General features: G+C 40.1%; 1 protein-coding gene across 1 annotated transcript in view; it reads left to right on the forward strand.

The window, feature by feature from the left end:
• The window catches only part of grnb (granulin b), a 39,951-nt gene that overhangs the window by 22,229 nt on the left and 2,493 nt on the right, over positions 1 to 15,229 (forward strand). The window contains exons 8-10 of the mRNA XM_048614394.1: positions 2,303 to 2,533; positions 6,505 to 6,747; positions 11,461 to 11,676. Coding sequence (XP_048470351.1) covers positions 2,303 to 2,533; positions 6,505 to 6,747; positions 11,461 to 11,676 — 690 coding nt within the window. The remainder of the gene's footprint in view (positions 1 to 2,302; positions 2,534 to 6,504; positions 6,748 to 11,460; positions 11,677 to 15,229) is intronic.

The following is a 15,229-nucleotide window of genomic DNA, read 5'->3' on the forward strand; positions in this document are numbered from 1 at the left end:
TAACCTGCTCATTGATGCTTAGTTTGGGTTCTGCCAGCTCCTGATGTCGTTACAGCCTTAGTTTAGAAGTGAGGTAAGAGTGACTGCCCTTGATATTAGTGTCATACAAGAGCAGGTCAGAGGCCTGGAATCCTGCAGTGAATAATTCACCTCCAACACTGTACACTATAAGGCACAAGTCGCTACTTGCCTGGATGAATGCAGCTCCAGCAATCTGAAGAAGGTTGGTATCATCCAGGACAAAGCAGCTCTGGACCACATCCACAGACATCCACTCCCTCCACACTGGTGTGGAGGAGCAGCAGTGTGTAGTATCTTCAATATACACTGCAGAAATTCACCAAGGCTCCTGGGAAAACGCATTCCAAAGCTACGACAACTGCCACGTAGAAGGACAAGGACAGCAAATACAGGAGTACGCTTCTACCTGCAAGTTTCCCAGCAAGCCACAGACTTGGAAATATATCACTGTTCCTTCGGTGTTGCTGGGTCAAAATCCTGGAACTCCTCTTCCTCGGATGCTCCTGAGATTAATTTGAATTAATTTGCTTTAACCACTTGGTAGCCTTCTTATAGATCAGTTTTGTCTTATTTTGCATGCTGTTTAGTTACAAGCCAGTTATAACCAATCCTCTGCCTTTACCTATACCTTGTATGCTTTCTCTCACTTGCGTTGTTATTCCCTCGCTTACGCACTTCTCCAGTTATGGGACTCGGACCTTATGACAGACATAGAAATTTTCACTTCTTTTGCTGAGCTGACAGTAGAAAATGTGTGAAAGTGACAGGTTAGCTTATCTAAGTGACAGGTTAGTCAGTATAAGGAAGCTGAGCTAAAGAATAAGCAGTGCACTAAGGTGCACTTAATCTCATGATAAATGACAAGGCACTTCCGAGGATGGTGGAGCTGAGGTCAGAGGTGAACAGGTCTTTTTTGAGGTGCAGAAAGATGACTTTGGTTTTGCTTCTTTGTGCTAACTGTTTGAAATGATGGAATTAATGGCAAGGAGTAGAGAAATACAGCTGGATGCCATCAAAGTAAAAGTACAGGGGGTTCTGCTATAATGCGATAGTTGCATTTGAGCTCAACATCATGTTATAGAAAATCGCACTATAGAAATAACAGGGCCTATGGGAAAAGCAGGGTGAAGAGCAGACCACCAAAAAAAATCACTCAAAATCATTCAAAAAATATCACTCAAAATTCTTCCTCACCACTCCTATCAGTATTGGTGCCATTCCTGTCACTTGTGTGAGTCTTAACACTTATAATCAAATAAAATCTATTCACCTGAACATAGTCTGCATTGCAGTCTTAGCCCATTGTTGATCTCACCTGACATTACATCATTTTGATTCCGACTCGAAATGGGGAATTTCATGTTGCTAACGAATGCTGCCATTGTTAATAACTCATACAAAGCATAACAAAACAAGAAGGGTCTAGGCCCGAAACGTCAGCTTTCCTGCTCCTCTGATGCTGCTTGGCCTGCTGTGTTCATCTAACTCTACACCTTGTTATCTAACAACAAAAGCCATCTGTTCCTACATCCTGACTCACTACATGTTGATTCCAACTGTATATCGGACTCCAATTTTAGCGTGTGGTAATGTCAGCAACGTTGTACTGAGCAGTACTGTAATTCTGGGATCACAGACAATTGGTCAAATTGCAAGCCACTAGAGAAATTTCTAACTGAACAGAAACCGGTACAAAAGCCAAATTTTATGGGAATTTTGAGAGCCACGTTCCAAAGGACGACTGGTCTTTTGAGTTTTCCTTTTCATGATTAAGTTAATCATTGGCAAACAAACTTACACTAAATCCAAACATCATAAAAATGTCAGAGTTCAAATGAACTCATTTTGACTTACTGTGACCATTTGCACCATCTGCGAGGATCGAAAAAGAAAGAAATTTTCCTTTGACAAAGCCCGTGAAACAATCATGGAATTGCGTTATGGCCAACACAAGTTCATGTTTTAGAAATAGCCTTCCCCTATTCGTCAATTGCGTTATAGGCAATTTCAGTGTCAGCTGAAACACTGTGCCCCTATTCTGGAATTTGACTTGATCCATGTTCTTTAGACTTGAGGCAAGAATGCAACCATAAACCCATTTCTGAAACTTGGGATGTCAAGCCCTTGTTTTAATAAAATTTGCCTGGATTGTCACAGGGATGATGCTTAACCAAATTGACTTTTGTATGAAGGTTAATCTGGACTTGTAAATCAGGTTTGTAATTTTAGAGACAAAGCTGCTTTGGAAAATTATTGTTCACTTCGTTTCTTCCCCTATTAGGCAGTTTGCTGTGACGATCATGTTCATTGTTGTCCCAATGGCTACACATGCGATGTTCAGGCTGGACTCTGTCGCAAGGGCAATACGTTGATTCCCTTAGTCCCAAAGATCCCAACTGTTGTGAACAGTAGAGTGGTTGATGTTCAGTGTGATGACAAAGTTGCATGTATGACGGGCACTACCTGCTGTCGAAATCTCTCAGGAGGTTGGTCCTGCTGCCCCTCTCCACAGGTTAGTCGATACTATTTTCATCATTTGCTATTGCTTTGGCACTACCTGTTTGTAACCTGGGGACTGCCGGTATATTTCTAAGTCAGGATGGTGAGTGGCTTGGAGGGGAATTTGCGCATGGTAACTGAAAATATACTTTGGAATTAAAAATCTAATGATAACTGTGAAACCATTGTCAATTGTTTTAAAAACTCAGCTGGTTCTGTAATATCCTTTAGGGAGAGAAAACTGCCTTTCCTTATCTGGACTGTCCTACATGTGACTCCAGACCCGGAACAATGTGGTACTTGTCTATTAACAGCCGTCTGACAGGGTCCAGCAATTCTGTTCAAGTGCAGTTTAGGGATAAGCAACAAATGCTGGCTCAGCTAGTGACACTTATGTCTCATGAATGAGTTTTTTTTCAGAGTAAATAAATGAAAAGAAACTTCTTTCTACAGTGAGTTGGAGCATGCAATGTTTCACCAGAGGTCATTGAGAAAAAGATGAATACATCTTCGGAGGATGTATAGACCAGTTGCCTTATGATAACAGTGCTTTGATGGAAGTGAATTGTGCACCTTGCTCTCACGAAGGGCTGGCACAAGACACTGGCATCCTTCTGTGTTTTTAACTTTGTGGTTCATATGATGGATCATTATCTCATGGAAATAGACAGGATCATGACAGCAATTGTGACGGACATGATGCTCATCCAAATTGACATCCTGATGAAAGTTAATCTGGACTGGTCGATCAAGTTTAGAAATTTTAGAGAGAAAACTTCCTTGGAAAATCAGTCTTAGTTGATTATTCACTTCATTTCTTCCCCTATTAGGCAGTTTGCTGTGACGATCATGTTCATCATTTGCTGTTGCTTTGGCATGGTACCAGAGAGAATATTTCTAAATAATTTCTTTCGTTCTTCATAGTGTCATGATGGTTGTTATAGATAGAAATTATTTGTTTTCTTACTGTGTTCAGTATGTTTTATCTGGAAGGACTTGTGTCGTTTCTTACCTTTGGTACCTGTATTATAATGTTAAAGGTCTGTAGCAACCATTTGTGTTAAAAAATAAAGGTCATTTATTCTTATTGGCTCTGCCCTGATTATCACAACGCCTCCCAATCTGTGAGTCTCTCTCATGCATGTACAGGCTACAGAGAAATAAAGGGAATTTGTACAACTTCTGTGCAGATTACAGATTTACAACGTCAGTCTCTCACATGGATGGCCAGTGGCTTTTGAACGCTTTTGCTGATTTAAAGTTGAAGTTACGGTCTTATGAAGCTAAATGTTCACAGCGGTTTGTGAATTGTTGGATATCTTTGAGGTTGGTTCTATGGGGAACTTTGAAACTGGAACAGTTTATGTATTTGTCTGCTTGACGACTTGCATCTAGGCTCATAGTTGGCTTTTCGTACTGGTTGACAACTGATGGTTCTAATGGATCTTCTGGGTTCCTAGGGAAATGAGGTACGGTTCCTAAAACCATGTTCAATCAGGACTCCAGGTTTACACCTCTGAGTTCCATGTGTTTGGATGGAGGAGACCATTGTGATACATTGATACGTTGACAATGACAGTTGAAGTTTTGATCTTCCCTTTTGTCCAAAATGAAACATGGAGGCAGGGTGTTTGGAAACCCTGTTGAATTTTGGTTTGGCCCATCTTTAAGCAATAAAATGTGTGAATTCCGCAGTTCTTTGTGAAATAACCTCACTTATGTCTGTATTCAGCTAGGTATTTGCTGAAGACTTGATACTGTCCTCCAAATACCTACATGTACAGGATTTGCAGTAAACATTGTTTATTTTTGTGTCAATCTTTTAAAAGACTTCACTGAAACTTAATAATTATGTTCTGCCTGCACTGTATATTACAGTGGTTAACATTGAAGGCCTGCTGATCTTTGCATGCATGTCTTTCACTTCCTGCATCATTTTGTTTTAATAACAGAAAAATTTCTCCAAAGCATCTGGTCAATTTTTAGATGAACGAGGGAAAGAAGAGCAGGAGACATCCTGTACAATAAGTACTCACCTTTGGATAGAGGAATATCATTGTATGTGATGTGTTCCAATCATTCAGGATCCCCTGGAAGGGGAAAGATGTATGGAGACACAACAACCAATTCACCATAAGGCTTGGAGCTGCAAATAACTTTATAAGACACTGCCTGTGGGAGGATGTAGTGCAGGGTGCATGCAGACTGCACACATTCCAGATAGATTCTCTGTTGAATTTTGATTTTGATTGACGTCAGTCAAGATTGTTGAGTTAATTAACAATGAAGCCAGTTACAATCCAAGAGGTAAGTCAGCCAGAATTCCAATTACAGTCCTCATCCCATTAATTGTACATGAGTAGATGTTGACAAGGAAAGGCAAGAGCTCTGTCTCCATAGCTTTCTGGCAATTACCTCTAGAGGTTGTGGCCACTCAGCCTTGGTAACAGAGAATTGTTCCTCTGCGGAAGCATTTCACAATGAAATTTTTTTCATCTTCCATTAGATAAAGGAAGAAATCTGAAAAGTCTGTAATGCTAGATTTCCAAAATGTATGCTGAGGTAATACCTCTTCTAGCTGTTTATCATCCATCAGACAGCTTGTAGTAAAACCCACATGCATTCAGCATTGATCTAGAGATTGCCATCTGAAGGTAAACCAGAAAGTATTTAAAAGTTCAAAATAGAACTGGTCGTGGCTTACCTGGCTGTTCCAAATCGGGACACAATGTTTGTTATAATCCGTCCTTTTTTCCCTCATCCAGCAACACCCTCCGTAAAAGAGATGTTTAGCTGACAATTCCTCTCACTTCGAAATTTAGTTCCTGAAAAATCTTCTTGCCTAATTTCACTGCTGATTCATGCTTCAGAATTCTTTCTCCTGTTGTCTGAGTCTTGGGATGTTTCATTGTGTGAAGTACACTATTTAAATAGTAATAGTTGTTGGAATGTGCTTTTATTGTGTATAAAGAGAATAACTTTTTCTACACTGCCTCAAGTGTGCATTAGCAAAAGCTTGGAGAATCATTCCCTCCAATGCCAGTTTGTATTTTTTGTTCTCATTCATGGGAAATGGGTGTTGCTGGATGGGCAAGAATGTATTGCCCATCCCTGGTTGCTCTTGAGAAGTTGTTGGAGAGCTGCCACCTTGAACCGCTGTAGTCTATGTGCTGTAGCTAAACTCTGTGCTTTTAAGGTGTTCCAGGATTTTGATCCATTTCTGCACCTCCTATACTCTGGTCTCTGTAAATAAAGTTACAAAAATAGATGCATTTTTGAGTTCCAAACTGGAAGTTTCATAAGCTTGTCTCTTAACAAGTAGAATTCCTGTGAAATAACAAGGTGTAGAGCTGGATGAACACAGCAGGCCAAGCAGCATCAGAGGAGCAGGAAAACTTACGTTTCGGGCCGAGACCCTTTTTCCTGTGAACCTGTTTTGGGGTTGAACTCCTGAGATGAAATGGATATAGCCTTTTGGGAGTGTATTTTGGAAACATTTATGCGTAATGGGATCGGGAGTTTGGAATCCTTTCCACAAGGGATTGTTAATATTGAATGAATTAACTTTAAGTTGGGGATTGCAAATTTTTGTATACATAAGGTACTGAAGGTTATATGTCAAAGGCAGGATGTGGAACTGTGTCACAGATCTGCCATGAACTTATTGAAAACTGAAGGGCTTAAAGACATCTGAACCTATGCCTATAAAAACTATTGCTGAACTCAGTATGTTGTCCATTCCCCTAAACAGTGTAACTTGATTATTGTGTGAAATTTCTTTTCTGAACAGCATGCTCTTGTACAGTTACATTTGTACAGTTATACATGCTCGTATATCCTCCAGTTCTACTAATGAGGATGAGCATTGTGCATAGAACCCCTTTGTTGATGGAACAATCTAGAATTAGATTTCCACTAATCAACTTCAGTAGTGGAGGAATGGGAAGTTGTTTACAATAGTTTCTGTATTTCTTTCCTCATTAGGCAGTTTGCTGTGAAGACAAAATACACTGCTGTCCTAATGGCTACAGTTGTGATGTTGAGCATGGACAGTGCCTGATGCATGCTGTATCTCTCCCTTGGATCACCAATGAAGCAGCTAGCGTGAAATTTCTGGAGAAGACCAAAGCATTAGGTACCAAGTGTGATGACACTATGAGCTGTCCCTCCGGCAATACCTGCTGTAAACAGCGCTCAGGAGCCTGGGGTTGCTGTCCTCTGACTCTGGTAAGTTCTCCCTTTGTTTTTATGAGAACTTTCATGTTGAAAAATTGTTGGAATTAAAGATCACCAAATTTTGTTTCTGTAGCAGGCACAGAACACAAACAACAGTATTCCATAGTTGCTTTACAATAGATTTTGCCCAGTATTTTTTGCTATTTGGTAAGGTAACTAATATTTCATACTTTACTATCGTTCTAAAGAAGCACCATTACTGATCTGAAACATTTTCGAATGGATGCCGCCTGATTTATTAAGCATTTATTTCACCTTTCCTCCAGCTGTATTATTTTACTTCTGTATGTGAAGCTTTTATCAGGTTTTTGAAACAGTATCTGCATGACCTTTTTTGAGGCCTTTAAAATTGGTAAAATCCAAGGGAGAAAATTGACAAACTAGTTGGTAATTTTTTAAAAATCACCTTGTGGAGTTGAACCACATTGTGAAAATAGCTCTATATTTGGTGTTGGTACGTATAAGTATTACACTGGAACTGGTAAATGTGATCAGAATATGGGATGAGGAAGCTGCAGGAAATTGGGAAGTCAATATTAGAATTACCAGCTCCTCTTTTAATGGTACCAGTCTGTAATTGTGGAATGATGCAATGTGGGAAAAGGATGAGAATAAGTCTTGAAAAGCTGGATTTTTTTTGACAAAAATCGAAAGTTGGATGTCATTGTGCTAAACCGTACCTTAAAATATTTAATTCCTTGTTTTAATTGTTTAAAATTGGACTTAGACAAAATTGTTACCCAGTAGTGAGAACAATAATAATTTATAATTCTGATGCACATGGATGCTGCACGGGAGTTATGACCAGTTCTGAACTTGTGTGATTGATGAGCCATTTATAAAGTACTAAGCATGAAAATTAGGAATGAGTGCTGGGATGTCTGACCTTGTCACAATGGCTGTGATCCTTTATAATCTAAATGCCAGTATGTCTATCTTCCTAGCACTCGGGTCAATGTTAACAGATGGACCTTGCCATAAGATTTTTGTTTTACTGAATATTTACAGAGAATAGGTTTTGGGAAATATTACATCCCAGCCCCTAATTTTCAAGATTAAGGTGTTAAAGGTAGGCAATTTTCTGATGCGTTGCCCAGGGTGGTGACAGTCAAGAGTTTCCCCTGCAACAACCAGGTCATTGACAGTTGAGGTGGAGTCTTCATTTCTGAACTGTAGAGATAATGGTGGTTCCCCCATTGTGTTTGACTGGTCTGTCAGCTCAATCTGACCTATTTTCTGCGATTCTGCCCTCAACCCTTTGCCTCTCTCCCTGAACAATAAGGTGCTATTTGTCTTCACTTTCTGCTTCACTGGTCTCTTCATTCAAAGGATCATTCTCTGCTTTTTCTGCTACCTCTGGGAGCAAAACACCACTAAACACACATATTCCCTTCCTCTCCACTGTCAGTATTCCACAGGGACTGTTTCCTCTATGAAACCCTGATTCACTCCTCCAATGCTGTTAATGCTTCCTCACTGCACACCCACACAAACAAAACCTTCCCATGCATTGACAGAAAATGTAACGTTTGCCTTTTCACCACCTTCCAGGTGAAGTGGCGTTTTACATTTACTACTTTCAGTATAGTCTACTATATTTGCTGCTCACAAAGTGATCTCCTTCGCAATTGCGAGACCAAATGCAGACTCTGAGATTGCTTTGCGGAACATTTCCATTCTGTCCATAAGAATGATCCCCATCTTCTAGTTGCTGGTTATTTCAATAAACCATCTTGCACCAATACTAACATTTCCATTCTAGGTCTGCTACAATGTTCCTATGAAACTCAATGCAACTTGGAGGAACAATCATTACCTCACTTAGGCACCTGACAGTCTCTAGGACTCAACATTGAGTTTAATGATTGCAGAGCATGACCACTATGCTCTGTTTTAATTATAACTCCCACCCCACCTCCAACCATGTCTTATTTGTGCCTGAGACTTTGCTCTCAACAGAGCAAACCCATTTTTGTTTCTTTTCACACTTAACGTTTGCACTTATTTTTGCATCTCTGTTCACCTTCAGCACCGTTGTCACTCCCTTTATCTTTTGCTCTGGGTACTTTCACTATCCATTCTACTCGTTCCTCCTTCCCCACTGTAACAAACACTGTTTTCCATCTGCTTTCAGTTATGAAGAAGTCATGTCAGATCCAAAATGTTAATTGTCTCTCCACAAATGCTGCCAGACTGCTTTGTTTCTCCAGCATTTTCTCTTTGTTTTCCATTTCCCGCATCTGCAGTATTTTGCTTTGTATGAAATAATGGTGGCCTCCGGTTGGTCTGCAGTAGTTTGGCTGATTGCAGCCAGGGCAGTTTTATTGGAGGGGGAATTATTGTCCAATATTTGAATTCAGCCTGATGGGTTTATACTGACTCCTCCTGGAAATGAATATGTATGGATGCTGGCTGAACGCTGGATTGTTGAATATTCTGACAGCATTCAAAGTTCATGCCTGACTAGTGGCCACTTGACCAAAATATGGGAGGACAACAAAGGAGGACTTGAAATTATGTATTTGTGCAGCAGGCATCTTACCCTGATGAGGGACGACAACAAGTGCAGATTAACATTTTTTCAAATAAACTGTGTATTATCACTTGGATTAAACCAGTAACTAAAAAGCTGGTTATTATTAATGTTTTGGACAAGAATGTGAATTTTCCCTCTGCTTTTCATCAGTGCTGTCTGTTGAATCTTACCAGGTGCTCTTGTTAATGTTCAGTGGCATTGTAAACCATTTCATATGTTCTATAAAGTTTTTGTTAGTCTGCTTCGTGTAGGCAGTCAGTACTGCATTACATTGCACCAGGGTGTATTTTGCCTGTGCTAAGGGATTACATGTATTGGAAAAATGGCTTCCTTTTGATTTCAGAAGATTGCTGTTTATGGGCCTGCAGTTCTTTTATTGCAGATTGTATACATGGTTCAAATACTGGCTTTATTTTGAGCATCAAATGAAAAAAGATACCAAACCTCATCTTCCTCAACTCTCTCAACCCCTCCCTTTCCTCTGTTCTGTTTCTCTCTCTCCTATCTGTCTTATACTCCCTACAGTTGTTCTCTTCTACTTGGCCCCCTCCCCTTAGCCTGCACCCCAACCTCCAATTTTCTGTCTTGAAGACATTGACTGGTGTTGGTGTGTGATTCCACAAGTGGCACATGCACTTTAGTACTTCATCTACCTAGAACACTTCCATTTCCAAAGGTCCTAGCATATGGATGACATTAGAATCAAGAAGATTGCTAATGTCTGTCTTATATCTATACATACATGTGCTTTCTGTGAGGATCAAGCAAATATCAAAGTGTGGAAGATAGTCGTAATGTTACTGAATCTCCAACTTAGGCTTATAGCGAATATGGAATAAATTTGGTAAATTGTTAGTCCAAATAATTATAGAACTTCTGAATTGACTCCAATAGGAGGGACCAGTAATTCTGTACTTCTAATCTAGATGTGCAATACAGGTACTTTGCTTGTAGTTTAAGTGCTGATTTACAGAATCAGATATGGAAGGTAGTGGGCAGAGGTCAGTTCAGAACCTTACATTTAGAACATCATTTCATGCAGTGAGGAATAAAATCTATTAGTCCTTTACACACCTCTTTAAGTATATAAAGTTGAATATTTATTTATTTAAATTTGTAAAACCATCAATTTGAATCCGTTTTGTTAAAACTGGAAATATTTTATTTTGCATTTCCTCTTGTCCTGTTCCTCATCATGACCCTATGATTAAATTACAAGTGAAAATGTTTTCTCCCAAGTGTTATCTGTTTTCACGCCCCATTTGTTAAAGAGTATTAATTTAACTAGGAAATTAAACTAGGAAAACTTATTTCTTTTGACTATGTCATTAATATAAAGATCATAAACCTCTACTGATTAATATCCACCTAACTCCCTTTCTGTTCACCAGCGTTTTATTTGCTATTGACTTTTTAAACTCCGTTTTAAAGTTGATTGGTTTAATTGTTGTTATGAGCAAATAATCGACTCATTTTCCTTTCTCAAACTGCCATTGATGGACTGTGTGCTGGGCAAATGTTGATATTTTTTGTGCAGATCCCTGGATAGAAAGTCTGACAAACGGCAGTTAAAGCTATGAAACCCTCCAGTGCTGGCTGTCAATTTATAGCTACTTCAAGCGATTGCTTCCAATGCGCTATGCTTAATGTATTTGTGGTGGATCTGAGGGATTTTCTCACTCAGATGGATGGTTGTTCAGTAAACAAAAATAGTGATGACCTATATTGATGTCGTCTCATAAGTGGCATCATAAATTTTACCAACATAGTAAATACATCACAAAATAGAATTACAGGTGAAATGGAGTTGCATGGGTTTAGTGAAGGTCACAGTTCAAACATCCTTTTACTCAGGAGTTAATATAATGTTCATAGAAGCAAATAAAATGGCTATGAATGCAAGTTTCAATTCCAATAAACTACTGCAGTGAACCTCTACATGTTTTACAAGGTTCTATTATTGATTTGTCCATTTTCTAATCAAGACAATAAGTAGTGCGACCTTTTGTTTGTAGTTGTAGTTTTAATAGCTCCTCCCCATTTAATGTTATAAATTTTAGATTTGAATTGTCTTGAGATCAGGTTTTTGCAAACAACTGCATGCTTCAAAAAGAAGGGACTTCCAAGGTATTGAGATGATACTGAAGATTTCCTTGTAATTCCAATAGGCTGTGTGCTGCGAGGATCATGAGCACTGCTGTCCGCATGGCTACACTTGTAATGTGAAGGCTGGAACCTGTGAAAAGCAAAACCTTTCTGTACCTTGGAAGGTCAAACATTCGCCCCTCTCTGATGTAAAATGTGATGACACGTTCCGCTGCCAGTCTCCAGCCACGTGCTGTAAGATTTCTTCAGGGGGCTGGGCTTGCTGTCCATATGAACAAGTAAGTGTTTCAGAAATTGCACTCTGCTCTCTCAATGAATTGATTTTGCCATCTCAGCACTGCACAATAATGACCTTAAGGCACCAGATTCCGTGATGAACTCACTAGTCTGAGCTAGATTGATGAGAAAGCTGATCAGTTGAAGTTGAGTCCTTCAGATGCACAGAAGAGAACAATAGATTTCCAATGCTTAATTACTACCTAGTCACCTTGAAACAGTAGAAAGCTCATTCATGATAACTTCCAAACGAGATTAGTATTGCAAGACGATATGAAGCTATGTGCTAACATTCAGAGATGTCTTCCTTGAAGGGGGAAAGAATGTGGAGCAGGGATAAACTGGAGCCCAATTAGATTATATGAAGCTTTGGTGGCATCAGCATGTTTCAGCAAGATCAAATATCTTTTTAGGTAAAGTGCATGGGACGTTATCTTTTGCAGATTATTTATACATTTCCGTCTTTAGTCATATGAATCATAGTTGCTTTAGGTGGCTTGCTTTGGTATCAGCTCATTGGTGTCTCAGTGCTGGCAGCTAGTGTTGAATGCCAGATCACAAATCTTGTAACTATATTATCACGAGATTCTTCTGATCCTTTGTAATTTCCCTGGCCTCAAACCTACTTTGTGTAGATTGCCTTTTTGTGTAATATCACAATGGAATAGCCCGAGTTTAAACAAATTCACTTCTTCATAATTAAACCCAGCAAGCAAACGTTGGTTTGAGATGGTTGATTGTAGAGTTCCTTAGTTGAGCTTGTACGTCAGATTTTTCACTGATTAGAGTGGTAATGTCTCATATCTAGTTTCTGAAGTTCTGTTTCACAGGCTATTAATTTGAGCTGGAAATATCTTCCTAGGGAGGAAAACTCCTTTCTTCAAAATATCTCAGACAGTGAAAGTGTAAATGTTTAGGAGGAAATGTTTAGCTTATTGAAACATTGCATAGGAATGGAGTTTGCCCATCAGCCCCTTTAGCATGTTACAAAGTGAGTTTCAAGATTTTTTTTCAGAATAGTTGCTCTCTGTTGAAGATGTGCAACAAACTGGACTGTACTCCATCGTAGGAGCAAAAGTGTTTGTGCTGAACAGCAGAGGCCTCAAACCCAGGTCCTCCAAAGTTGAGTTGTCCAGGTTAGCAAACCCTACTTATAATCAGGATTAAATTGCACTCCTCAAGTTGAAACAAATATATCTTTTTCAAGCCCAAATTAATTTGCAACATGTCCAAAATCATTTCCAACACAGAGCAAAGTTGCTGGTTATCAGGCACAAAACAGTACATGGGCTGGGGTATTACAATCTGCACCTTCACCTCAACATAGCTGGAGGTGAGACATAAAATCGGCCTTCCCACAATCATCCAGTCACCATGAAAACTTTTTTAAAAAATTGTACTGTCTTCTGAACATAAATCTGAGTCTTCAGACATAGAAATGTTAACGTCAATGGGACGAGCAAATTCCACAATACTTTGTCCCAAACATATAAAAGGGAACTTATGAGATAGATCAACTTTACTCACTTGCAAAATGGAAGTTTAACTGACTCCTGTCAGTTTAAAGACTTGGGGCATAATTTTCCCCCAATTGCAGGTGGCAGGAAGGAGAAATAGACGGTTAGAGTTGGCTCTGTCGAGATCCTTGCCATATCACCAATAATGGATCTGGGTGAGAAGGTCATTTTTTATTTGACCATGGGATCTGGGTGTTGCTAGTATTACCTATACCTAATTGACCTGGAGAAGGTAATGGGAGCTGCCTCCTTGACTAACACTTATCTTTGATGGGTAGCCAACGCCCTAACATTGATATAGTTCTAAATCAGGATGGTGTGCGGCTTGGACACGGTCTTACAATTGATGGTGTTTCCATGCTTCTGCGGCTATCCTCTTCCTAGGAGGTAGGAATCACAATTGATAGATGCTGTTGGAGGAACCTTGGTGAGCTAATTCAATGCATCTCCTACATGCTACACATTGCTGCCACTGTTGTTAGTGGTGAGGAGGAGCAAATGTTGAAGGTGTTGGTTGGAGTTCCAATCAATTGGCTGCTTTGCCCTAGATGATGTTGAGCATCTCAAGCGTTATAAGAGCTGCACTCGTCCAGGCAAGTGGACAGTATTCTCTAACACCCCCACCTTTCGCATTGTGGAGAGCCGACAGGCACTGGGTTAGGGTTATGTGAGTTACTCGCTGCAGAATTCTTAGCCTCTGACCTGCTCTTGTAGCCATGTGTTTACATGACTGGTCCAGGTCAGTTTCTGGTCAATGAAAATCCCAAGGATGTTGATTGTGAGGGATTCAGCAATGGTCATGCCATTGAACATCGAGGGGCCACATTTAGGGTTGATGTTGTCCAGTACTTGCTGCATTTCAGCACGCTGTGCTTCAGTTTCCGAGTTGTCACGAATAGTGCTGGATATTGTGCAGTCATCAGCAAGATCCCCACTCCTGCTTTTATGATAGAAGGAAGGTCATTGATGAAAAAGCTGGTGATAGTTGGATCGAGGACACTATTTAAACATTAGTGATGTCATAGCGCTAAGATGATTGACCTCCAGCAATCAAAACCATTTTCCTTTACCTTAGGTATGACTACAACCAGACCCCACCTCAGTTCCCAATGACATCTGTTTTACTAGGGATGATCTTTTCTAATCAGCCTGTTCAGAAATGATATTACCCTCCTCTGGAGCAGGTGGGACTTGAACTCAAGCCTCCTGGCAGGGACACTGTTACTGTACCACAGAGCCCTACTCTTGTTAGAGGACAAGTCCACTGGAGACTTTTGCAACTTGCCATCAGTTGAGGCCCTTAAGTAATCAATTAATGGCCACTTAAGGCTTCAACTCACTACCTCCCCATTTATGTGTGTTCCTGGCAGGTGAGAATGATGGTTAGTTCCCAATTGGGTAAGCAAGGCAATCTACTTGATGCATTGGTGGGGGCAATCTGGAGCAATTGGAAGCATGGATGATTTGCAAGGGCATGGCCTCTGAAAGCCACCCCTCTACTTTTGCCTCCGTCCCCTCTGCCTGAGACGAGAAGACAAAAGTATCCTTACTTTCTCTGTGCTGGATCCCCTGAGGAGAAGGTCTTTAGCACTCAGACGTTAGTAGCCAGTTCTGCTGACCCAGGCCACCAGTATTGAGGCCCTCTATAGGTCCAGGAAGTTACCAAAGCTCAACCAAATTGCCCTTCGTGAGCTGATTAGTGAGTAGTGAGGTGAGATGTCTCAACAGTGGGCCACCTAACACTCCTGCGCCCCCTCCTCCCTCCCCCTCAAACTTAGTCACAATCATGTAAAATGGTGCCAGTAGTTTAATCTCTTTTCCAGCATGTACTTTATACATTTAGCCTTCAACAAATGGTTATTTTTGTACGCGTAAGGCAGCTTGGCCTACACAAGAAACAGTAATTCAAAAATGGATACAAAGTGTTAATTTTGTTCATTGTTCTGGTTTTGATTCTGGTATCCTGACAAATATCTTTCCATAACTCTGATTCTCAACCCAGATTAGCAAATGGAGCGCTGAGCATCAGGTGGATTCT

This window comes from Rhincodon typus, chromosome 30 (assembly GCF_021869965.1).
Source record: "Rhincodon typus isolate 14 chromosome 30, sRhiTyp1.1, whole genome shotgun sequence".
In the NCBI taxonomy this organism is placed as follows: Eukaryota; Metazoa; Chordata; class Chondrichthyes; order Orectolobiformes; family Rhincodontidae; genus Rhincodon; species Rhincodon typus.